This window comes from Nelumbo nucifera, chromosome 1 (genome assembly GCF_055504915.1).
Source record: "Nelumbo nucifera cultivar China Antique chromosome 1, China Antique-T2T, whole genome shotgun sequence".
NCBI classification, from domain to species: Eukaryota; Viridiplantae; Streptophyta; class Magnoliopsida; order Proteales; family Nelumbonaceae; genus Nelumbo; species Nelumbo nucifera.
The window spans coordinates 1,310,546-1,336,483 of NC_142649.1; the positions used below are offsets into that span (position 1 = coordinate 1,310,546).

At 37.7% G+C, this 25,938-nt stretch overlaps 1 protein-coding gene across 5 annotated transcripts in view; it reads left to right on the plus strand.

Annotated features, from left to right (window-relative positions):
- The window catches only part of LOC104586096 (transcription initiation factor TFIID subunit 1), a 102,350-nt gene extending 76,412 nt beyond the window's left edge, over positions 1-25,938 (plus strand). For 4 of the 5 annotated variants that reach the window (XM_088896519.1, XM_088896522.1, XM_088896520.1 and 1 more), the window contains 13 exons: positions 3,665-3,867; positions 4,030-4,267; positions 10,716-11,052; positions 11,594-11,803; positions 12,189-12,281; positions 15,304-15,510; positions 16,852-17,058; positions 20,405-20,891; positions 22,498-22,697; positions 22,870-22,953; positions 23,704-23,772; positions 23,849-24,868; positions 25,131-25,938. In XM_088896519.1, the coding sequence (XP_088752645.1) occupies positions 3,665-3,867; positions 4,030-4,267; positions 10,716-11,052; positions 11,594-11,803; positions 12,189-12,281; positions 15,304-15,510; positions 16,852-17,058; positions 20,405-20,891; positions 22,498-22,697; positions 22,870-22,953; positions 23,704-23,772; positions 23,849-24,868; positions 25,131-25,481 (3,706 nt within the window). In that variant the 3' untranslated portion in view covers positions 25,482-25,938. The remainder of the gene's footprint in view (positions 1-3,664; positions 3,868-4,029; positions 4,268-10,715; positions 11,053-11,593; positions 11,804-12,188; positions 12,282-15,303; positions 15,511-16,851; positions 17,059-20,404; positions 20,892-22,497; positions 22,698-22,869; positions 22,954-23,703; positions 23,773-23,848; positions 24,869-25,130) is intronic. The other variant, XM_010243221.3, reaches the window with a different exon arrangement.

The following is a 25,938-nucleotide window of genomic DNA, read 5'->3' on the forward strand; positions in this document are numbered from 1 at the left end:
ATATTCTTGGATATATTTGATGAAATCACGTGATGAGGTTCCTAACTTAGTACGACAATTCCACCGGATGGTTCTCACACAATTTGGAGTGAGAACTAAGGCTTTTAGATCAGATAATGCCAGAGAGTACTTTGAGAAGGACCTAACCACGTATCTCTTAGAACATGGCGTAGTTCATCAGAGCAGTTGTGCATATACACCGTAACAGAATGGAGTTGCTGAGAGGAAAAATAGACACATTGTGGAGGTGGCAAGGAGTCTTATGGTGTGTGCTTCAGTTCCTGTGCAGTTTTGGGGAGATGCAGTTCTTATAGCCGTACATGTGATTAATCGTGTTCCTTCACGACTTTGGGGTTTAAGGTGCCATTTAGCCTTATTTTTCCAGATGGAGAGATGTTTCATATACCTCTGAGGGTTTTTGGTTGTGTTTCTTTTGTTCACATTCTTGGTCCTCATCGCAAGAAATTGGATCCTAAGGCCAAGAAATGTGTTTTTCTTGGGTATGCTCAGAACCAAAAGAGGTATTGCTGTTATTAGACCTGTTCATGGGCCGGGTCGGGCTTTTACTGTGTATTAACAAATTTTTCTAAGGACTGAGCCCGAGCCCGAATTGACCATCGGGCTTACAACTTGGGCCCGAGCCCGGCCCTCATAAAAAGCCCGAGCCTGGGTCCAGGCCCGAAATTTAGCCTATACTATTACTATTATTAATGTTGAAGTGGCTGAATAGAGAGAGAGAGAGATTGAAATTATAAAGAAAAGAATAAAATATATATATATATATATTTTTTTAAATTATAAATATATATTTTAATAAATATTATATTATTTATATATTTTGTATAATATATAAAATACATATTATATATTTTATAAAATATATAATACTGAGTTGGGCCGGGCCGGGCTCGGGCCGGGCTTTTTTGACAAATCCCAAGCCCGGCCCGAAACACAGTCGGGCTTATTGTGTTAGGCCCGAGGTCAGGCCTGCGGGCCTAATTATATGACCAAGCCCAGCCGGGGTGTGGGTCGGGTCGTCGGGCTACCCAACCCATGAACAAGTCTAGCTCGAGGAGCAGATTTGTCACTACGGATGTTACCTTTTTTGAATCCACATTCTTCTTCTCGAGTGGTTCTCCTCAGGGGGAGAGCTTTGGGGAGGAGAACTCACAATCTTTTCCGCTTCCTGTTTCTATGGTGTATCCATCAGTTCAACCAGCATCTACATCAGTTCAACCTCCACCTGCACCATCAGTTCAGCCAGCATTAGTTCAGCTAGCACCTGCACCTCCAGTTTCATTACCTGAGCCACTACGGGCAACCTCACAGCAATATCAGCGCCGACAGATGATGGTTGACTCCACACATCCTCGACCCACACCACTCTCTGTCAGTCCTTCTAAAACTCCAGATTCGGTAGATACAATTCTAGGTCTTCCTCTTTAGCCTGAGCTTGTTATGTTTTCTGATGATAATGTTTCTGTCCCTAACACCATTGTTGCAGCTGATCCCACTGACCTTGATCTTCTCATTGCACTTCGTAAGGGGAAGAGAAAGTATACAGTCCACTGCATTTCACACCATCTTTCCTAAAGTGCCTTATCACCCTCTTACCGTGCTTTTCTTTCTTCCTTGGATTTTGTGTCTATACCCAGGAATGTTACTGAGGCTCTCTCCAAATCCGAGTGGAAAACAGCCATGCAAGATGAGATGGATGCTTTGGTCAAAAACCAAACTTGGGAAATAGTTGATCTCCCCCCAGACCAGGAGACAGTCGGATGTCGATGGGTATTCATAGTGAAGTATAAGAACGATGGCAAGATAGAGAGGTACAAGGCAAGGTTGGTAGCAAAAGGGTATACTCAGACCTATGGTGTTGATTATCTGGAAACCTTTGCACCAGCAGCTAAGATGAGTTCAGTTCGTATCCTTTTATCTCTAGCAGCCACCTATTCATGGCCCTTGTTCCAGCTTGATGTCAAAAATGCTTTCCTCAATGGTGACTTACAGGAGGAGGTATATATGCACATTCCAGCAGGCTTTTATGAAAATGTTGGTAAAGGAAAGGTGTGCAGACTCAGAAAATCTCTGTATGGACTGAAACAGTCACCTAGGGCTTGGTTTGACAGGTTCAGAGGGGAACTCATCCGTTTTGGATACACACAAACACAGTCTGATCACACCCTCTTTGTGAAGAGGGGAGATGCTTTGGTGTCAATTCTGATTGTGTATGTGGATGATATAGTGGTGATAGGAAATGATCTGGAGGAGATTGATGATCTCAAAAAATCATTGCAGCAAGAATTTGAGATCAAAGATCTTGGTGAGCTCAAATACTTCTTAGGGATTGAAGTTGCAAGATCCAAGCATGGGATCTTCATTTCACAGAGAAAGTATGTACTTGACCTATTGCGAGAGACTGGGAAGCTGGGGACCAAACCAGCAGACACTCCTATTGATCCAAATCACAGAATTAATGGTGTGGATGGTGAATTGGTAAAGGATGTGGGGAGATATCAAAGATTGGTGGGCCGACTGCTGTATTTGTTTATGACACGACTATATATTTCTTATGCTGTCAGTGTTGCGAGTCAGTACATGCATGCACCTCGGGTTCAGCACTGGGAAGCTATTGAGAGAATACTTGCATATCTGAAAAAGGACCCTGGCAGAGGCATTCTTTTCTTGAATCATGAGAATCTGAAGCTAGAATCCTGTACAAATGCAGACTGGGCAGGATGCTTAGATGACAGGAGGTCTACGTCAGGAGTGTGTACCTTTGTAGGTGGAAACTTGATCTCCTGGAAGAGTAAGAAGCAAGCGGTTGTGGAAATGTCAAGTGTAGAGGCTGAGTGTAGATCCATGGCTCATGGTGTCTCAGAACTTCTTTGGGTTAGATCTCTTTTGAGTGAGATTGGGGTGAAAGTAGAGGAACCTATGATGGTATACTGTGACAATCAGATTGCAATCAATATTGCCCACAATCCAATTCAGCATGATAGGACGAAACACATTGAAGTTGATAGACACTTTATAAGAGAAAGGGTAACAACCGGAGAAGTTTGTTTGCCTTATGTCTCTTCAGAGTTGCAGCTGGCTGATGTTCTCAATAAAGGGGTGGCAAAGAATAAGCTTGAACATGATCTACACCAGTTGGGAATGTGTGACATTTACTCCCAACTTGAGGGGGAGTGTTGAAGATTAATTAGTTTTATGATGTTTTTCTGAGTAGATGTTTTATGTTAGTTGTTAGATAGGAGGTGGGGACCACAGTAGTTATGTAAGTCCAAATCTTATTATGTTTTTGAGTGTTATATATGTTGTTTTATGTTTTGTCGCCCTATAAGGGCATAGTTGTCTTTGTACTGTTCTATTATTTTAGTGTAAATAATAAGTGAAGGGGGCGGCCAGATTATTGCTCTCTTTTCTTTTCAACTTCTCTTCTCTTTTTCTCCTTCTCTCTTCCTTCTCTCTTCAAGAAACTACTTTCTTTCATATTTTTTTAATTCAGCAGATTCCTACTTTCATCATGCTCTAATCATAGGAAATTGTGCACTTTTGGACTATATTCTTCATATTCACATTTTTCTAGTCCTTTGAATATTTTTCTACTTATATTATGTTCTTTGTGGGCTGAGAGTGTCTGGTTTGTTCTGTTTTGCAGTAAAGATATTGCTAATTTTCATAGGCCTAAGGCATTATGGTACCCCCATGACAATGAAGTTGCAGCAAAGGAACAAGGACCACTAGCTACAAAAGGGCCCATGAAAATTATATTGAAAAGCTTGGGAGGGAAGGGGAGTAAACTCCATGTGGATGCAGAGGAAACCGTCTCTTCTGTTAAAGCAAAAGGCTCAAAAAAGCTAGGCTAGTTTTCTCTCACACACTTGTTATTTATATTGATTGTTTTTTCTAATTGCTACTTGTGTGGAATCCCGATTGGTCTCAATATTTCTTTTATGCATTTCTCCTTTTGTTATTTGAGATTTTTTCTATATTAACAGCAACTTTGTAATTCTTCCTGCACAGATTTTAAACCATCAGAAAAAGTTAAAATATTTTATTCTGGAAAGGAACTTGAAGATGCTAAATCTCTTGCCATGGAAAATGTTAGACCAAATTCAGTGCTGCATCTTGTTCGTACAAAAATACATTTGTGGCCAAGGGCACAAAAGATCCCTGGTGAAAATAAGTCTTTGCGTCCTCCAGGGGCATTTAAGAAGAAGTCGGATCTGTCTGTGAAAGATGGGCATGTCTTCCTGATGGAGTAAGTAATCTTTAAACATTCTTGTAATGTATGTCCCTTCATTTGTACATAAGAATTTGCTAGTATTGTAAATCCATGACATATAGAGGAGATAAATCTTCTTTCTGTATTTCTTTTCGTAAAAGTCTTGTGGTATCAGTGAAAACTTTTAAGAGTCGGCTATACAGGAGTAGTTTGGTCATTACATTTTATATTAAGAGTGTGGTGTAATGTCTTTTATGTTCTGGTTTAAGTACTATGTCCCTACTTAATTAGGGTCATAAGTGTCTCTGTGTTCTTTACTCAGCAACATATAATTAATACCTGGCCAACTAGAGAGAATTTTCTCTAGTTCGAACCAGTTTTCTCTCCTTTTTCTTCTTCTCTTCTCTCTTTCTCTCCTGCTATTATTCTCTGCTCTAGGGCTGAAACCAGTACACATCAATTCTGTAACATGGTATCAGAGCCACTGTAATCAGTTCAGGTCAACCCAGAATTTTCTGGATTGCCTTTTGCCCTAGACCTCTGCAGAGATCTCATCGGTTACTTGGGGATTCACAGAAACGTTGAAAATGAGTTGTCGTTTTTCCTTTTGGAGGTTTTCATTCTTCCAGTTGGTTGTGCAGTGTTCGTTTCATGTGGTTTGTAGAAACCCTCTAATTGCTGGATCAAAGAGGGCTGTTTAAGGTGTGTAGTGAACAGGTTACTGCAGGACTGATTTGTGGAGTTTAAACAAGTGGGTTATATGGGTGAAACAGTGCGAAACAAGTAGTGATCAGTTGCAGACCTAGTGTTATGTGTTTTTGATGCATTTAATTGTTTTTATGGTGCTGAAAGAGTAGGACTGCAGTGACAGTTGGGGCTTAAAACTGTGTTAACATATTTTTTCAGTAATAACGAATCATTAGTGTGTAGTGTGGTGGCTAGCAAGTGGAGTTTTTTTTGTTTTATGGCATCTATGGGAGACAATAGTGAACACAATTCTAGTGTTATGATTCCCCTTGATTATCTTAGTGTGCAGATGACCTCTATTAAACTGAATGGTGAGAATTATGTGCCTTGGGTTAATTTTGTAGAAGTCTTTCTTAGGGCTAAGAAGAAGGCGAAGCATGTGAGAGAGGAAAAACCCTCAGTTGATTCTCAAGTTACAATGAGTGGAAACAAGGGGGTACATAGATTATGATGTGGTTGTGGAATAGTATGGAACCCAAGAATAGTGTGATTTTATGTTCTTATATACAACCAAGGAGATTTGGGACCATGCAAAGAAGCTTTACTCTAGACAAGATAACACTACCAAAGTATATCAGATTTACCAAGAGTACTTTAATCTGCAGCAAAAGTAATTAGAGTCTTGAGGAGTATTATGCTAGCATGAGGAATCTTTGGAATGAGTTGAATGTTTGTCACCCCTTTACATCTTATGTCAAAATTTAGAAACAATAGAGAGAGCAACTTGATGTAACAAGATTTTTAGTAGGGTTGAAAGCTTAATATGAATCGTTGAAAGCACAAATACTAAGTGAGTTTTCCCTTCCCTCTTTGGAGGGAGTTTTTGTTTGTCTCTAGAGGATCTCTGTTGGACATCTAGAGCACTCTACTATGTCTGATAGGTCTGCTTTTGCAGTAATTGGAGGTGAAGGTCATGGTGGTAGAGGAGCTCGAGGAATTTAGCTAGGTTGTGGTGGTAGTTGTGGTCCCATGTTTAATTGTGGTGGTGGGTGTATTGTAGGTCGAGATTCAGGGGGAGAACGTGTTAATGGTGTGAGGAAATGTACACACTATGGAATGGAGGGATGTACTATCAACTTTAGTTTCGATCTACTTGGGCCACCCTGTACCTAGGCCAATCATGCAGTGGTTACTGGTTAGTGATGGTGGTATGAGAGATGAAATTCAACAAGTTGATTAGGCACCTACATCTACAGATGTCTCCGGGAAAGAGATGATGAGTGTCCCATGTTCCGAGTATGAGCGCTTCCTTTAGTCTACATCTCAGCAGAATACATCTACCCTTGCCCACTCAGGTATGGCTTGTGTAGCATCCAAACCTTGCCATCAGATTATTAACTTTGGAGGTTCCGATCATATGACCGGGACTCCAAGCGTGTTTCCTTCTCTTTCTCAGTCCTCTACATCACACAGTTACTCTTGCTAATGGCTACCCATCCTCTATCTGTGGTATTGGTAATGTTAACCTAGATTACTTACCTTTATCCTCAGTTTTGTGTGTTTCCAAAGTTCCTTTTAACCTTATGTCATTTAGTAAATTAACCAAGTCTCTTAATTGCTCCATCACCTTTTACCCTTCTTGTGCTTTTAGGATCTCAAGATGGAGATGAAGATTGGTGGAGGGAATGAAGCTTGGTGGACTGTATTACCTTAATGGTGGTGGGTTGTCAACAACTCTTTATTCGTCTCTTTCTCCTCTCCAGTGGCATTGCAGGCTTGGTTATCCGTCCCTTAAGGCACTTAAGTTACTTGTTCTGTTGTTGAGTTGTCTTTTTACTTTGGAATGTGAGTCATGTTAGTATAGGAAACATCATTGTGTTTCCTTTAGTTCTAGGGTTGATAGTCGTAAGTCGAATCCTTTTTCTTTGGTCCATTCAAACATTTGGGGTCCAAATAAAGTAGTGTCATACAATGGTTACAAATATTTTGTAATTTTAGTTGATGATTATTCAAGGATGACATGGCTTTATCTTACGAAAGAAAGGAGTGAATTGTTTTCTATTTTCCGAATGTTTCATGTTGAAATTCATACTCAGTTTGAGATACTTATTCAGATTCTTTGTTCTAACAATGGCCAAGAATATTTTTATACACCCTTTCAACAATATTTGGAACAACATGACATTATCCATCAAACCTCATGTACTTACACCCTTCAGCAAAATGGGGTGGTTGTAAGAAAGAACCACTATCTCTTGGAAACTGCTTAGTCCCTTTTGCACCATATGAATGTACCCAAACGTTTTTGGAGTGATGTTGTCCTTACATCTTGCTTCCTCATTCATCGGATGCCCATGACTGTCCTTGAAGTTCATTCTCCCTTATCTGTTTTGTTTCCCACCTTGTCTCCTTTCCCTCTCACTCCTAGGGTTTATGAATGTGTGTTTTGTTCATAATATTGGGGCTAGAATGGACAAATTATATGCACAAGCTACTAAGTGTGTTTTTCTTGGCTATTCTAGAACCCGGAAAGGGTATAAGTGTTATAACCCCAGTTCTCGATGTTCTTTTGTTTGTCCCAATGTTATGGTCTTTGAGTCCGTTCCATTCTTCTCTGGATTTGATGTCTCTCCTCCACCTCCACTTTCAGTTCCTATCGAGGACCCCATTCCTCTTGTTCTAGTTGTGTCCTAGTCGTGGGCTCCAGTGCAACCTCTTGTTGATCGACCACCTATCAGGCAAGTGTATACGCATTGACATGTATTGGCTACTCAAGTTTCTTCATCGCTGACAGATCCAACAATTGTTTCAGCACCAGACTCACCCCCTCTCTCCGACCTTGACCTTCTAATTGCCTTGCGAAAAGGTAAACACAATTGGACTCTTCATTCCATTTCTAATTATGTTTCTATATCTCACCTTTTTACCTCCCATCGACAGCTTATTTCTTTGCTATCTTTTGTTTCTATTCCTAAGAATTTCTAGGAAGCTCTTACCTCTCCAGGGTGGCACCAAGCAATGGAAGAACTCTTTGCTCTAGCTCATGATCATGTGTGGGATCTCATTACTCTCCATCTTGGCAAGCATGCTATAGGTTGTAAGTAGGTATACACTGTCAAGTATTTACTAGATGGTAGTGTAAAGCGGTTGAAGGCTCGATTGGTTGCAAAAGGGTGTTCATAGTTATATGGCATTGACTACATTGAGACCTTCTCTCCTGTTGCTAAGATTTTCTTTGTCTATGTTTTGATTTCCCTAGCTACTATGTATGATTGGCCTCTATTCCAACTTGACATAAAGAATGCCTTTTTACATGGTGATCTTCCTGAGGAGGTTTATATGGAGCATCCACTAGGGTTTGTTGCTCAGGGGGAGGATGGTAAGGCGTGCAGACTCAAGATGACCATTTATGGACTTAAATAATCTCTACGTGCATGGTTTGGTAGATTTAGTGAACTGGTGAATGAATTTGGCATGAGACAATGTCAGGTTGATCATCCAATATCTAGCTATGATTCGTATCTCGAGAAGAATTTGTTGGTGGTATATGTAGATGACATTGTTATTAGTGGCAGTGATAGGTTGGGAATTGACAAGTTGAAGACATTTCTGCATGATCACTTCCAAACTAAGGACCTTGGTAAGTTAAAATGTTTCTTGGGGATAGAGATAGCAAGGTCTAAGCATGGTATTAATCTATGCTAAAGGAAGTATGTCTTTGGTTTGTTGGAGGAGACAGGTTTTTTGGGTGCCAAACCAGCTGAAACACCCAGGGAACCGAATGTCTAGTTGAGTAGTAATGTAGGTGAGGAGTTTGAGGACCTCAGAAGGTACTGGAGGCTGGTGGGAAAGCTAAATTATTTGATCATTACTCGGCTAGACAGACAATTTATGCAGTTAGTTTATGGTCCTTCAAGTACCAAACAATCTTTTGCAATTAGTGTAGTAAGTCAGTTTATGCAGAATCCTTGGGTTCCACATTGAGATGCAGTTTTAAAGATTGACTGGTACTTGAAGGAGATCTAGATCGTGGCTTGTTATACAAGAGTGGAGGAAGTCTTGGGATAGAGGGTACATAGATGCTGACTGGGCTAGTTCTATCTAACAGGGGGTCCACCATAGGGTACTGTACCTTTCTTGGAGGCAATTTGGTGACATGGAAGATCAAGAAATAGGCTGTGATAGCAAGAAGCACTGCAAAAGCTCAATATAGAGCCATGGCGCACACTACATGTGAACTAGTATGGTTGAAGAATCTCTTACAAGAGATGAGGGTATACCATTGATAACCCTATGAATCTGTATTGTGACGAACAAGCTACATTCCACATTTCATCTTATCCAGTTTTCCATTGGGGAACAAAGCATATAGAAGTTGATTGTCACTTTGTGAAAGAAAAGGTGCTCAGTGGAGTAATAAGTATTGCATATGTAAACACAGGAAGTTAATGGGAAGACCTGTTCACCAAGGGGTTGAGTCGGGGAAGAGTGGATTACATTTTTAAGAAGATGGGACTATATGATATATAAAGGGGTAGTTTGATCATTTCATTTTGTATTAAGAGTGTGGTGTAGTGCCTTCTTTGTTCTGGTTTAATTACTTTGTCCCATAACTGGGGCATAAGTGTCTTTGTGTTCTTTAATCAGAAACATGTAGATAATACCTGGCTGACTAGAGAAAGGATCCTTCTCTTGTTTAAACCAGTTTTTTCTCTCCTTCTTCTCTTCTTTCTCTCTTCTCTCTCTGTATCTCTCTCTCTCTTTCTTTCCTGCTATTATTCTCTGCTATTCTAGGGCTGAAACCAGTACAGATCAGTTCTGTAACAAAAACATTTAGACTTTTCTTTCTTTTTTCATAGTGGGAATGTGATTATTAAGATGAATATGTGGAAAACTATATAACGAAGAGAAAGGAACCTGAAGAAATAAGAGAGATAAAAGGAGAGAGTAACAATGGAAAGATTAAGAAAAAATCTCCCTCAATGGTCAGTATCCCCCTTCCTCAAAATTCAGCTCATCCTTAACACCAACTATTTGGGATTATCTACATGAACCCTGTCCCTGTTATACTGCTCTATCAAGGTCCCCTTAAAAAGGGCCATTACCCAATCTTGGACCCTGATATCAAGCCCCCTTCCATTACCAAAAAACTGAAAAGATAAAGTGCCTTTGGAAAAATAATGACCGATAACCATCCTACTATTTGTTCTTTCACCACATCCTCCAGATGCATCCTTGCCTTGACATATTCTATATTTGATTGAGAAAAGAACTCCTTCAATGATGCTGACTCAGGAGTAAACAAGTCCCTGGAGTTTTCCGACTTTTTTTTGTATTTTTTTCAGCAAGGGTATTTTGGTCATTTGATGTGTCTTTGGGAAGGGGGCTGGATGGAAGCCTTGGTGTTTGATTTGTCTAGTGCTGTGGGCATGATTCTTTCTTTTATTTTCTCTATTGCTGCCCAGGGTGCCTGGTCTTTCTGGGGGCATTAATCCTTTCAGGGTTGGAACAGTGGGTGCTAGGTATTTTAGGGGATTCCTTTCTTTTCTGAAAAATCTTCTGCTGCCCCCAATACAACTTTCATCTTCCAGCCCACTAATCCACTCACCAAAAGCTTTGAGTGGTTTCTATCTCTTCCTTAAATCCTTATACTTGGAAAATAACAGCTTAACCTTTCTCTTTTATTACTATTTACTATTTTTAGTTAGTGATGAGAAACTTTAGTGAATTCATCTACTTCTGTTGCTCCTAAATTTATTAATTGTTTATTCTTAGTATTGTTTTCTGATATTTGCAGGTATTGTGAAGAAAGACCTTTACTTCTAGGTAATGTTGGGATGGGTGCAAGACTATGCACTTATTATCAAAAACCAGTGTCAGGTGATCAAACTACCTCCTCATTGCGCATTGGAGACAACAGCCTGGGGAATGTTCTCAGTCTTGATCCTACTGATAAATCACCTTTCCTTGGAGATATCAGACCTGGTTGTAGCCAGTCTTCTCTTGAAACAAACTTGTATAGAGCACCCATATTTCCCCACAAATTGGCATCAACTGACTATTTATTGGTTCGTTCTGCAAAGGGAAAACTTTCCCTTAGACGTATTGACAGAATAGATGTTGTTGGACAACAGGTTGGTTAATTTGGTTAGGTTATTTATAAATAAACATTTCTATCACATGAGTATACTATTATTTCTTTTCCTTGATGCTTTCTATCATAATCTTGTTTACTATTACGTGAAGCCCTTGTGTTTATGCTTGTTTACTAGGTATGCAGTATGCTTTGATATTATGATTTTCTTTCTAAATTTAGATTTAATTAAATATTTTGTGTGATTTGCTTTAAATTTTAATTGATATATGCAATATTTTGTAATGAGTTATTGCTGGTTTTCTTATTCTCATTTGAGTCTTGAGTTTCCAGAAAGCCTTGCACTATTTTGGTATGATAATAATCTTAAGGTTGTACATTTTAGACAAACATGGTTTGATCCTTCACTGTTATGTAAATTGGCTAGTTGAGTCATCCAGTTTTATCACCTAAGATTTCATTTTCAGAAAAGAAGTCTTGGTATTTAACATACGGTGATTTTATGCAAAACAATGATTAAGATGGCATAACTCATCTTTTAAATTGTTTACAACTTCACAATTTGCTCACATTCTACTCAGGAACCTCACATGGAAGTAATTTCTCCGGGATCAAAAAGCCTTCAGACATATATTGGGAACAGGCTGTTAGTTTGTATTTACCGTGAATTCCGTGCCAATGAAAAGCGTGGCTTGATTCCTTGCATCCGAGCAGATGAGTTGTCTGCACAATTTCCTAATCTCTCAGAACCTTTTCTTCGGAAGAGGTTGAAGCACTGTGCCGATTTGCAGGTAGTTTTGCATTATGATTATTGTTGTGAGTTCTTGCTGCACTGCCCAACTGAACTCAACCATTTTTTAGGTTTTGCTTGGTTGATGCTGATTCAGTTTAAATTTGGGTCAGGTTTTAGTTGGTAATCTCAAAATTGGTTTGAGATTGGTCCATTATGTTTTTAAAACAAAAGAACCTCTATAATTTGCACATTTTCTTGAAGACCCAAACCTATTTTAGGTTAGCTGGCATAATAAATTTCCAATATCTTCTGCAATTTACTCTACTCATGTTTGAGCCATTCCATATATATTTTTTGTTCACTTCTGCTTTTGAGTTCTGTTTTAATATCTATTAACCTTATCTATTGATCTCGAAAAATGATGGGGGCATGCAACACAACAGAGGATATCAAATGGACATTTGTTTTGGGTTATGAAACGCAATTTCCGCATTCCTTTGGAAGAAGAACTCAGAAGGATGGTAACTCCAGAAAGTGTAAGTTCTGTTTTATTTTTTTGTCCTTTTGCTTCTTGTTTATGTAGGAGATTTAGCTATAACTGTTGGAAGGTCTGATATTATCTTGTGAAGTTGAAATGTATGAAACATTTCTAACATCTTCGTAATGCTTAATGAAAGCTAATTCTTCCATAGTTGTTTCCATATTTCTTCCAATGATGTCTTAGGCTTGCTCTTTGAGGCTTGCATTAGGGTAAGGCATAAAGGCTTATGCCTAGAAGTCATGCCTCACACCTTGAGACGCCTTTTCTCAAGAAAGTGTTTTTTTTTTTTTTAGCTTTTATGCAATTTATTTAGCCTAATCGTTTATTTGTGACATATGACATATTTAAGATTCTTAACTCTTTGATTTTTTCCTTTTTTACATTAAATTGCTATAGTAAACCAATCCAGATAGTTGGGATTAATGCTAAATTGAGTTGAGTGACATAATATCCTTTCTTTTTGAAAATGCTAAATTTATTAATCGGTGATTAAAGAACAATGGAAAAAAATGCCAAGCAACTCCAATGGTTCCAAGAACCAACTGTTTTCTTTCTCCGCTATTTTAAATGTATAATCCAGTGGATCCAAAATCCCCAATAATTTCTCTCTTATTCAATTTCTTCCTATCCGCTCCGTGCTTTGTTAGAAAATCTTCCATACTATTCTTTTCTACCAACCCCTGATAGGTTGTTGCATCCTTCATACTCTCCCAAACCACAGTTTCTAAGTGGTCAATCTGTTGGCAAAGAATTTTCAGCATGAAGAAATAGGTGGCAAGAGGTCTATCTCCCTATTTTGTACTAATCACCCGATTCCTTAACTGATAGGCTCTAGTCACTCCATCCCAAATCTCCTTTGCAGTATTAGCCCACAAAAAAATTTTTACTAATGTGAAGTAATATAGAGTTACATAGCCTGGTCATCACCATGTTTTTCTCCTGTATCCACTGGGAGGGATCTGTATCAGGTTTCTTTTCTTCCCCAATGATGTACCCTAGTTTCCAACGAGCACCAATGGCCATCTTGGCTAATTGTGCCCATTCTAGATAATTTGTACCATCAAAACTTCGCTATAGTAATAATTCCAGACCAAAAAATATCACTACTACCTCCAACACCCAGACCCATGTTACTGATGAACTTCTACTCGGTATTCCAACTCTCCATTTTACTTCAAACAGTTCAAAAGCAGAAAGTAATTAGGTAGAGAGCCTCCAAGATCAAATCTATCTCATACACAAGGGTAATAGACCTTTTCGGAAGAAGCAAACCCTATTTGGAGAGAAATCTCTCTCCTCCCACTGTCTCCCATCAGAGAGAAAAGTGAATTGGCCACTACAAAAGGCCCAAAAAATTCCAGAAACCTAACCACCCCCTATAGAATACTTAGAGAAGTCCAACAATACTTGAGTGCCCAAAATCAGATCAAAATTGAAGAGTCCAACTTGACTAGGACTCTTCCCCGCACTATAGTTCTTCCTGATTTTGATGCCAAAACATAGGTCACCCTCCTGATGGCTAGACCAAACCAAAAAATCCAAGAACTGGGCAATCTGAAGTAGATCGATCAGCCCTTTATCTCCTCATGCAATTGGCTGATCTAGGACTGCATGGAAAAAACTTAGAAGAAACCTTAGTGGAGCTCTGATACCAAGTAGAAAGGTGCTGAAATTAAGATATGTAAAAGAAAAGAGTATTTCTTGAAGAAGAAGAGCAGAAAGAAGAAAAGGAAGAGAAGAGATTTGAGAGAGAAAAGAGAGCAGTAATGCTGGCCACCCTCTTCATTATTATTTATACTCTAAAATAATAAAGAGTACAAAGACCAATATGCCCTTATAGGGTGACTAACACATAAAACAAGATAAAATAATTAAAATAACTATCAAAAAGGACCCAACAAGAGTGCTGTGGTCCCCACTTCCTATCTAAACAATAAATAATAAAAAACTACCACTATAGACTACACAATTTGTCTAAAACCTCAGCAGATTCATTATGTTCATGCTAAAAATTCTATAGTTTCTTTCACACCAAACACTCCACATCATTGCTGTCCTTGTGCATTGCCATAGAACTCTACCATATTCTGCATGTCTTATCGAAAAACAAGATTTTGCTTTAGCCAATGATCCAATTAGGGGAATTGGGATGATAGTCTCGAACTTCTTACTAGCAATATCCATTAGATATGAATTTTCTAGCATTTGAGTCTTCACCAGTGAAAGATTTAGTCATTCACTTGAAAGATAACCCAGATAATAGAGGGAATGATTGGATAATTGGTTGACAGATCCTGCAGGGTTGAGACTACAAGTAAAAATGACTGCCAGAAATTTACAAGGCAATATTTCTAGTATCAAGGTATATACCAGTCACCATGGTACACCATCTATCCACTTTAACCATCTTGTTCTAACCTCTAATTTCTCACACATTATGGATCATTCATTATTTGATCCAAGATATTGGATGTGGTTATTTGGGGTTCCTCCTGATCATCAATCTCAACTGAACTACCACTGTTACTACCTCTATACTAAGTACTTAGCCATGATGTAAGCCCATTATGATTAGAAACTCTCTTATATCACCTTCCTGAGTTAGCATGCTAGTTATTGATCCTTAATGTATATTTTTTATGATATTAACATATCTATTTGAAGCCCCTTCTTTCCCAAAGTGCAACAGATGACTTCTCTAGGGAACATATCATATGTTTTTTTAATCAATAAATACCAAGTGGAAATCTCTCCTCTTCTTTCTAAATCTTATCTGGGTATCATATTTACTATGAGGTTGAGTATAGTGGTTGAAAATATTGGGGAAATTTTTTCTTGGACTATTCTTATAGCTTTCTTTTTCATTCTTTTGGTGCAAATTATAGTGGCTATTACATTCCTAATGTTGTAAATTTGGCCCAAGATAATAAAGCTCCAACAGTTTACATGTAGTTTTGGAGTTTTTTTTTTTTTTTTTTTTATTGTAGTGCGACTTCTTACTCATTTTCTATTCTCAGGTTTGCACCTATGAAAGCATGCTAGCTGGTCTTCACAGGCTCAAACGTTTAGGAATTAGTAGGTTGACACACCCTACTGGACTGTCTTCTGCAATGAACCAACTCCCAGATGAAGCTATTGCTCTAGCTGCAGCATCACATATTGAGAGGGAACTTCAGATAACTCCGTGGAACCTGACTAGCAATTTTGTTGCCTGTACAAGTCAGGTAAAATTGATTTTGTATATTTTCCTTGAAAGTGGTGCTTAATTTCTGATGCCTGTGGAGTGAAAGTCAAACAATATGTGGCCAGTGGTGAACAAGCTTATCCACTTTACTTATTGTCATTTAGTATGTCAAGTAGGATCTCTTTTCAATTTCTTGCTGATCAGCGGAAATGTGCATTTTTCATCATAGTATTATCCAAAAAGGGTTATTTTTTATTGGTAAAAGATGATTCTTACAGATGCCTCTTAGATTAAGAAATATCCACTTGAATTTACTGAACCATACTTATTTGAAATACTTTCTAGAGCCTGTTCTTCTGAAGTGAAATCTACTTCCAAGCAACAGTTTTTCCTGAGATTAAGTTAATCTGATATATTCCTTGGATGATTTGCCAATCTATGGTTAGAAGGAAATAAGTATAACCCATAAAATTAGAAGGAAATTGGAGGTAAGTACATAAAATGGAGACCAGCATGATAGAAGATCCAAAAGGATATCACATTCCCTACTCCAGTATCAGATATACCACTTTTTGATATATGCAAATCCCTACAAGGACCTTTTAGGCTTAGTTAATTTCTAATTATATTTAATTTTTAAATATAGTAATAATTACAAGTTGCCATTTCTGAGGTGGTGCCTTAGGACTGATGCCACTGGAAGGTCATTAGCATATAAGGCTGCAAATGATATCCAATTGTTTGAATTCGACCCCACTATGGGTGATCTGAATTCAGTCCATTTATAAATTAATCAAATATGGATCCACCCCCATCTCTGATGTAATCTGATTCGATTCGATTTAAATATGTTTTCATATATATAGGATCAGCTCAAGGTTCATCCAACTAAATTGAGTCACTTGGGGGAAGCTCTCCCTCTTTTAATACAATTATACTGTTATAAAAAAAAAAAAAAAAAAAAGATTCATCCTTTATGCTCCAGAGGGCTGTAGACTGAAGACGTACAATTTGCTTCAGAACAGAAAGTGTCTTTGATGTCAAGGTGGTTGTCATATAGGTGTGATAAAAAAGGCCATTAGCTAATGCTGGTCCCAGCTATTTGGGGTCTTGGAAAGGGTGGACTGGATATAGTCCTGGCATTTTGCATTCTTTTGCACAAAGTGATCACTCTCAGACTTGAACCTGTATTCTCACACTTGTCAGCCTGGGATTTACCATTACAGCAGGTAATGGTGTAATGTCATTGCGGTTGTCTTCATAGAATATTATAATCAGCTAATGCAATCAACAAAGCAATTCCTTAATTGTCATGTTTCAATGTATTATAATCAGCCTGGGATTTATTCAAGTCTTCATGTATCATTTACTTTGTTTGCAGGATCGAGAAAATATTGAGCGCCTTGAAATTACTGGTGTTGGTGATCCATCTGGTCGGGGCTTAGGTTTTAGTTATGTTCGAGTTGCTCCAAAGGCACCAGTTTCAAGTGCTATAGTAAAGAAAAAGGTAACTGCTGCTAGAGGAGGTTCAACTGTCACTGGAACAGATGCTGATCTTCGCAGATTGAGCATGGAGGCAGCTCGTGAGGTATGCTCATTCATATGAAGGATTTCTGGAATGGTTTCTGCGTAAGCTCTACAAGATATTGTCAATATCTTAAAGCCTTGCTCAATGTTCGACCTGGCCATCACCCAATGTTGGACCTAGTTGTCAAAATCTTATGGTTTACATTAAAATTCACAATTCTAATCATGAATCCCAAGGGTTTCAATTCCAATCTTATGTATGAATCTTTATTCTGAAAAAAAAAAATCTTATGATTTTATTTTTGAATCTTAATATTTATATTATTCATTCAATTTGAATCATTTTAATTGGACTTGGTTCTCTAATTCATCATTCCTTTGCTTAAAGCTTTGGTAGTTGGTATTTTTAAATTTTCACTTAGAATAAGGGAATGTTGACTAAAATCTTTGCAAAAATTTCCTCCAATAGGGATTTGTGTTCACTATGTCCTCTGCTATTCAACTTTTGCCCAGCTACTATTTCTGAAAGGGCTTTTGGATATCTAATGGCCTTGTCTATTCATTTCTATTATTGTTAAATAAAGAGTGCTCCATCAAAGATGAAGTGTTTGTTTTTTTTCTTTTGTTTTCCTTTTGTTTTGTTCTTTTATAAAGAACCAAACTACTAATCATATATCTACTTGGATTTCTATGGCATGATTATAGGACACTAAGTTTCAATGAAAATAACATAGGATAAGCAATATAAGGAAACTTTCTTGTTCTCAGCTGGTGTTAACTGCACTATCCTTGGTTGATATTGGAAATTGTAGAGAGGTTGGGCTGAATGGGCTTAGTTTTGTTTATCTATTCAGTAGTTTTTATTTCAGCTGTAGTGGTTCTTCTTTATGGGCCATAATACTTGATGTTTCTTTATGTTCTTTGGAGCAGCTGCCTAACTAGGGGCACCCATGTAATTCTGCACCTTTTAATATTCAGCATATATAAATTGATTGAGGGATAAAGGGAGGGGGACGATTCAGCTCTCCCTTCCTCTCTTTTCTTCCTCGTTCTTTCTCTTTCTCCTGAACATCTTCTTTCTTTTTCTTATTTATTTTCTTCTCTAGAACCAGTATTATTGCTGGATTATATTTCTCCTTGGCATCAGAGTAGGCTCCCACTTCCTGCTTTTCTCTTTTTAGACACACAGAATGTGTGGAGAATTAAATTACTAATCAATTAAAAATTGATGTTTCCCAGTTGGGTGAGATTCCTAGAGAAGATTAAAGATTCAGATTGAGGCTCAAGACAGGTTCTTTTTTTTTTCCTGAAAACCCTAGCTAACTAGAGAAATTAGATTAAAGGGTCTAGAGATAGCTTGGAGCTTAAAGGAGAGTTTATTAACCTATTTGGAGGTCAACTTTGGTTGGAGAAGCTTCCAAAGTCATTGGTAGGAGTGGTTATAAGTTCTCTCTTTCTTCTATTTTGTTGGGTATTGTGAAACCATAGTTTTTGGCTATAGAGAAGCAAGTTTGGCTTCGGATTAGTGTTTTTTGATTAGTAGTATCTTGTTTTTATTTTTGTTCATTTCCGTCTAATCAATGGAGCAAGTTGTTTGTGATTAGCCAATTTATGCATGCCCCCCCTAAGACAGATGTGGCTATTGCAGAAAGGGTGCTATTTTATCTTAAGGGAACTCCTAAGAAGAGCATACTCTTTTCCAAGCATGGTCATATGAAGTTAGAGGCCTATACAGATGCCGAATAGGCATGTAGTATAGATGATAGAAGATTCACATCGGGTTATTGTACCATGGTAATTAGAAATATCATCTCCTGAAGGAGTAAGAAGCAATTTGTGGTTGCTCGATCTTCAACTGAGGCAAAGTATAGGGCTATGGCCTATGGGGCTGTCATTAACATTGCTCATAACCCAGATCAGCATGACAGAACTAAGCACATTGAGATAGATAGACATTTGATATGAGAGAGAGTGGCCTCGGGGGAAGTATGTCTTCCTATTTCTTCAGAGGAACAATTAGTAGATATCTTGACCAAGGGAGTTCCTAAGGCAAAGCTCCAACACTGTGTAAGCAAATTGGGCATGATTGACATTATTGCTCAGCTTGAGGGGAAGTGTAGAGATGTTGGGCTGAATGAGCCTTAGTTTTGTTTCAGCTGTAGAGGGCCTTCTTTATGGGCCACAATACTTGGTGTTTCTTTTGTTCTTTTGGTCAGCCGCCTAACTAGGGGCACCCATGTAATTCTGCATCTTTTAATATTCAACATATATAAATTGATTGAGGGATAGAGAAAGGGACATGATTCAACTCTTCTCTCCTCTCTTTTTTCCTCTTTCTTTATCTTTCTCCTGAACATCTTCTTTCTTCTCCTTTCTTTATTTTCTTCTCTAAAATCAGGATTATTGTTGAGCTATATTTCTTCTGAAATTGAAATACTACCTTTTTGATAAGTTTCCTATATTTTTCAAGTTCTTTTTATGTTTTTAAATCCTTACTAGAGTAACGGGTTGTTTGGTAACAGCTGAAGTAGCTGAACTGAATAGCTTATTGCTTTGCTTTTTTTTTCTTCTGTTTTTTGGTAAGTCTTATTGCTTTGTCTTTTAGTGAATAAGTTATTATGGAGGTTCTGATCTCCTTAATGGATGGAACTGAACTTGGACCCTAAGACATATTTAGGTTATTAATTATCTTGTCCATTGACAGATAAAGCAATGTCATTTAGTTCAGTCACTTCACCCATTATCAAATGGACCCTAAGACATTTAGGTTATTCATGACCTATTTAGAAACCTTATTGAGTTTATTTCCATCATATGTAGGTTAAAGAGTCATTAGATTTGGATTAACTGATCTTTAATTCAAGACTGATTATATCATCTTACACTGCAATATAAATGTGGTAAATTCTGTTGTATGAAGCACACATTTGGTATAGGTGGATAGGAAATGGGGTAAAATCACTTCGCTCACTATGCATGTGTGTGTACTAGCTTCCTAGGTTGATTGATTTGGTCCAAGTGTTTTATCTTTATTTTCTCCTTTTTATTGTGCTTTTCTGCTTTTGAATTTTTAGTAAATTCTCTTTGATCTCTTAGATTGGTGCATCTAGACTGCTTCTAGGAAAGCAAGAGAAAATGGCTTGAATAAACATTGAGGAAGTCTAACTGTTGGCTGTCCTCTGTTTGGATTATATTTATATATTCTTAATTCATTTGAAATGCTAAAACACCTTTAGAAGGGGTTAAACAGAAATAATAAATAAAATAAATATTTACAATGAAGTGCATGATATTATGTTATGGCATCTATAATAAATCTATATATCCATATCAGTTACATTTTCTAAGGAGATGTACCTTTTTTCTCTCTTCACTAACCCTAACCCCTTGATGTTCTAAATTTCTAGGTTCTCCTTAAGTTTAATGTTCCTGAAGAACAGATTACAAAACAAACAAGGTGGCATCGAATAGCTATGATACGCAAACTTTCAAGTGAGCAGGCTGCATCAGGGGTTAAGGTTGATCCAACAACCATCAGCAAGTATGCACGTGGACAGCGAATGTCATTTCTTCAACTTCAGCAGCAGACAAGAGAAAAATGCCAGGAGATTTGGGATCGCCAAATTCAGAGTCTTTCAGCTGCTGATGGCGATGAAAATGAGAGTGACTCTGAAGCAAATAGTGACCTGGATTCCTTTGCTGGTGACCTTGAAAATTTGCTGGATGCTGAAGAGTGTGAAGAAGGGGAGGAAAGTAATTATGAATCCAAACATGATAAAGCAGATGGTGTTAGAGGACTTAAAATGAGAAGACGCCCATCGCAGGCTCAGGCAGAGGAGGAAATTGAAGATGAAGCTGCAGAAGCAGCAGAGTTGTGTAGGATGCTCATGGATGGTATGGTTGATTTCAGTTCCTAATCACTCTCTAAAGATGACTTTAGAAATTTGTTTGCCAATTGATGAGAACATTTTTGGTTGTGACACTGAATTTTGTGAAGAAAATGCAGCTAACAAATAAGCAGAAAATAACAAGAAAACAAATATATATAATGAATTGCACAATACTATTTAAGAGGATCTTTTCTATAACTATGTTTTTGCATTTTTGTTTTAACTGAATATTTGATTTGAAACAAAAATACGTAATGTTTTATTATTACATGTTATATGTATATATATTGAATTGTTATATCAAGAGAATGTTCGTTTTATATTGGATACAGGGAAATGCTACTGCCAAAAGAATACCTTAGTAATGCCATGTCATTTGCATGGAAAGCAACTCTTTATATTAAAAGGCTTAAACAGGAGAACCTCCTGTTGCATTAAACAAAACATGCTTTGGCATTGTCTTTTTCCTACAATTACCATCATACATGCATACATACATACATACATACATACATAACTTTGGTTTTTAATTTTACATAACTTATTTTAAGATAAAATAATTATTTTTTTTTTTTGAGAAAAGGTAAAGATAGAATTTCATTAATCAAAATAACCATGTACAACTAGAGGCTGTACATTAGGAATATATACAAAACCCCAATACTGACATCCCTATACAGATATTTCCTGCCTGTTTACAAAGATTATCAAAACAAAAAATGAGCTGTACTTTCTTCCTTTAAATCGTCTATGAAATGCTAACCATGAATGTAGCTTTCCCACTATCTTTTAAACCACTGAATCTACTTAATTGCGTTTTTGGAAGATCCTAGCATTCCTCTCTTGCCAGTTGGCACAATACCCATAACACAGTTGCCGGTACTTTATTCCACACAGTTCTTCCACTTTTACTTAAACCTCTTCCCATCTCCAACCCCTCAAGATAAAGTAATTATGACTATTTAGAGAACCATTATTTTGGTAATATAGTTGAATTAGCTAGTAGATTGTGTAATTGAAGCCTTGTTAGTTTCTTTTATTCCTTTTTTTTCCTTTGGTGGGGAGTGGAATAAGGCTTCAATTAGTTGTTTTGACAGAAGAACGGGCAATTTTGGGGACATGTGGATACAAATAATAGATGGTTAGGTCACGTGTATAGAAGACCACCTATAGAACCCATTAGAAAAGGTGATCAGTTACAAATCACTTATTCTACATTTCTACTATAAGGACAAGGGGCTACTTCTACCCATGTCCTTTTTGGTCTACCCCTTGTCCTTCTAGCCCCTTCAACTTGTAACAAACCACTTATTCATACAGGTGCTGTTGATGGTCTTCTATGCACATTACCAAACCATCTTAGAAATTTCTATAAGTTTGCACATGTTAATAGAAACTTATATGCCAAATTGCTTGTAATCATGAATATATGCCAAATAGAATTGAGATTTTTTTGAAAAAAATTAAAGTATAAATGCCAAGTCAGTATTTAAGACAGTATGGACATGTTTTTTACCAATGGAATAACTACAATGTTGATGATAAGATAAATTATAGAATAAATGGCCTTTCGAATACCATGATGAACAGTTATGAAAAATCATCTGCAGATGATGAGGCTGAGCGAAGGAAGAAGAAAAGGACAAAAGCAACATGGCAAGGAGGTTTGGGATCCCAATTAGGTTTTAATTCTGAAAATGCAGATCAAACCAAAAAAGGTAGTGGAGCCAAGCAGATAATTCGTACTGTCCAATCTGATGGATCATTTATATCCAAGGAGAACATCATTCGTGGGCCAATGGAGGTAATAGTGAGTCACTCAGCCTCCTTGATGGACTCTATCCTCAATTGCTTCTCTATTCTGTTTGCGTCCTACTTGTTACATGCCTTTTTTCCCTATAAAGAGGCCATACTTGGTTTTGGTGGATAAACCACTTTATCAAATAACATAACAAAAAGTTTCTTCATTTTTCTGGATGAAGGTTGAAAAGATGAAATCAAAGAAAGGAAATGGGAAGAATGGTGTACTGAAAAAGAAAACTAATGTAGCAGGAGACGGATTTAAGGTGAGCTCATGACTCGCCTTCTCTAGCTAGCCCCATCTTGGTGTTTTTGTCGTTTTAGTCAGTTAATTCTAAATTATAAGGAAACTAATCTAATTCAATATGTTTGCAAATTTAATTGGGATGCAACCAACACCAAAAACACCAATAATTATGTTTTCTCCTGAATCCTGGTGCACATAATTTTTAGTGCTAAATTACTTCCATCTGTTTTATATCGGAAGGTTTAAATCTGATAATTATGTTACATTTCATGAAAAGATGAAAAAATTAATGTTTGTATTTTGTAACAGTAATTTCATTGTTTCATCAAAGTTGCAGGCAGAGAAAATATCAAGTAGCACAGATGCTATTGGCATCCAAAATTTTGATTGTTTCTTAGGATCTACACTTTGTCTTCAGCTAACTGCTCTGGCAAATTCATTGTCAATGCTTTTTGTCTGCAGAATATCAATTCAGGAAAATATAACAGCTATTTGTTTAACAGGAGTGTCAAGTCACAGGTTGAAGTAGTTTGTCTGGATATACTGTGTGAAATACATGACATGCATGCGCCTTTAGATGTTTGAATAATGTACGAGAACATGCAAAAATATACTTTATAAATGTTGTAGAACTTGCTGTTAAGAAAATATTCAAGTTATGAGTTTCCCACATTTTTAGTGTTAATAGCGCTAACCCCACCTCACCCCCTCTTTTTCTTCCCACTTGTAAGCTGTGGTCAGATTCCTCACAAGTAAATTTTATATCCAGGTTATTAAGGAAAAGAAACATACAGACAAACCAGTAAGAGAAAGTTTTGTATGTGGAGCATGTGGTCAGGTATGTTGCATTGCCATGAAATAATGAAGAATGGTTTTTACTTACAATAGTGATTGTTTACCCTCCGATGTACCAGTCAGGGCACATGAGGACCAACAAGAACTGCCCGAAGTATGGGGAAGACTTGGAAATACAGGTTGATAACACAAGCCTGGAAAAAGTATCAGGAAAATCTACCATTCTTGATCCTTCTGCCCCGCCCCAGCAAAAAGCTGCAGTGAAGAAACTAAAACAAAAGACTGTGTCAAAGGTTGCTACTGTAGGAACCTTGGAAAATGCCAATAAAGTGGGATTAAAAGCAAAACTCCCCTCACTGAAGCTCAAATATGGTCCTGTTGACAAGCCTTCTGAGAAAACAATACCTGGGATTATGCAGAGTTCTGAGAAACCTATGACTTCTGATGCTGAAACTGGGACTAAACCTACTACAAAGATCAGTAAGATAAAAATTTCCAACAAGATGAAAAATGAAGATATCCAGGTGGAACCTCTGAAGCCATCTATTGTGATACGTCCACCAACGGAGGCAGATAGAGATCAACCTCGCAAGAAAATCATAATTAAGCAGACAAAGACAGTTGGTAATGTGGATCTGGTCAAACAGGAAGCTAGCTCTGGACTGGGTGAAGAACATCGAAAGACAAAAAAGATGATGGAGTTGTCAAGTTTTGAGAAACATAGAGAGAAAGAGAGAAAGCAATTGGCTGAAGAGGTGGCAAGGAGAAAAGCTGCAGAAGAGAGAAGATTGTGGGAAGAGGAAAAGAGGAGAATTGCAGACAGGTTGAGAGAGGAGAAAACAAGGAGGCTTTATGAGCAAAAAAAGAGGATGCAGGAAGAACGAAGGTTAGCTGAGATTAGAAGACATGAAGAAGCCAGGCAAAGGGAGATGGAAGAACAGGAAAGGCAGAAAGCAAAGAAGAAGAAAAAGAAGAAAAAAACAGAGATAAGGGATGAATATTTAGAGGAGCATAGGTCAAGTAGAAGTGATCGAAGAATGCCAGAGAGGGACCGTTCTGCCAAGAGGCGGCCTGTGGTCGAGTTGGGGAGGTATGCTGCAGAATATGCCCCACAAACAAAGCGCCGTAGAGGAGGGGAGGTAAACTTTCCTTTTCATCAGTTTTTCTGAGTTATAGGAAAATGTGTAAATGGTGAATCCATACCTTAAACATGATTCTTTGCCTTTTTCACAACAATTTATGTCATGAACCCCAGTTTTCATGAACTTCCCTGATTTCACATCGAAAAGATGTGAACATTGTAGATGCCCTTAAAGTTGTGCTTGCACACAGTTTTCATTAATCCATCTATTATTACTGATATCTTGCAATATGCATCTGATAAGTTGTGCTTGCACACAGGTTGGGTTGGCAAACATCTTGGAGAGCATTGTAGATGCCCTTAAAGATCAAATTGATGTATCCTACCTGTTCCTAAAACCAGTATCCAAGAAAGAAGCTCCTGACTACCTTGACATCATAAAAAATCCAATGGATCTCTCCACAATTAGGGAGAAGGTGAGGAGGATGGAGTACAAGAATAGGGATGACTTCAGGCATGATGTGTGCCAAATAAGGTACAATGCTCATTTGTACAATGATGGGCGCAATCCTGGTATTCCTCCTCTTGCAGATCAGCTCTTGGAGCTCTGTGACTACTTGTTGGCTGAGAGGGATGCCCTCTTGACTGAAGCTGAATCTGGTATTGCTTGAAAAGATGAGTGGCCATTCCTAATTCAAAGCGCACCCATTAGCCCACTGCAAGCCCAGACCGTCCCCCATTTTTTTACTGGGCTAATGTGAATGCATGGCTTATGGGTTTGTCTAATTATATTTATGAAGGTGATTTAAAATTCTTGTGTCGAAATGCTTTTTTAAGTGTATGTGTTTACTTTGGCCTCTGTTTCCTCTATTTTTCACAGGGAAGGCTTTCACATCTCCATTCACTACCCGGTTGGATGAGCCTTCTTATATAATATTAATATATTCTTCTATTAAATGTATATTACCAACTAAACATTGATTGGTGGGTGATGGGTCTTCCCTAGATAATGCTGTCTACAAAATCAACCGGATCTTATCCTAAGATTTAAATGTGGTAATGTATTGCCATGGCCCATGGGGCTGGCCGAATCCTTTATACAGTAATGATTGATTATGTTGTAGGTGA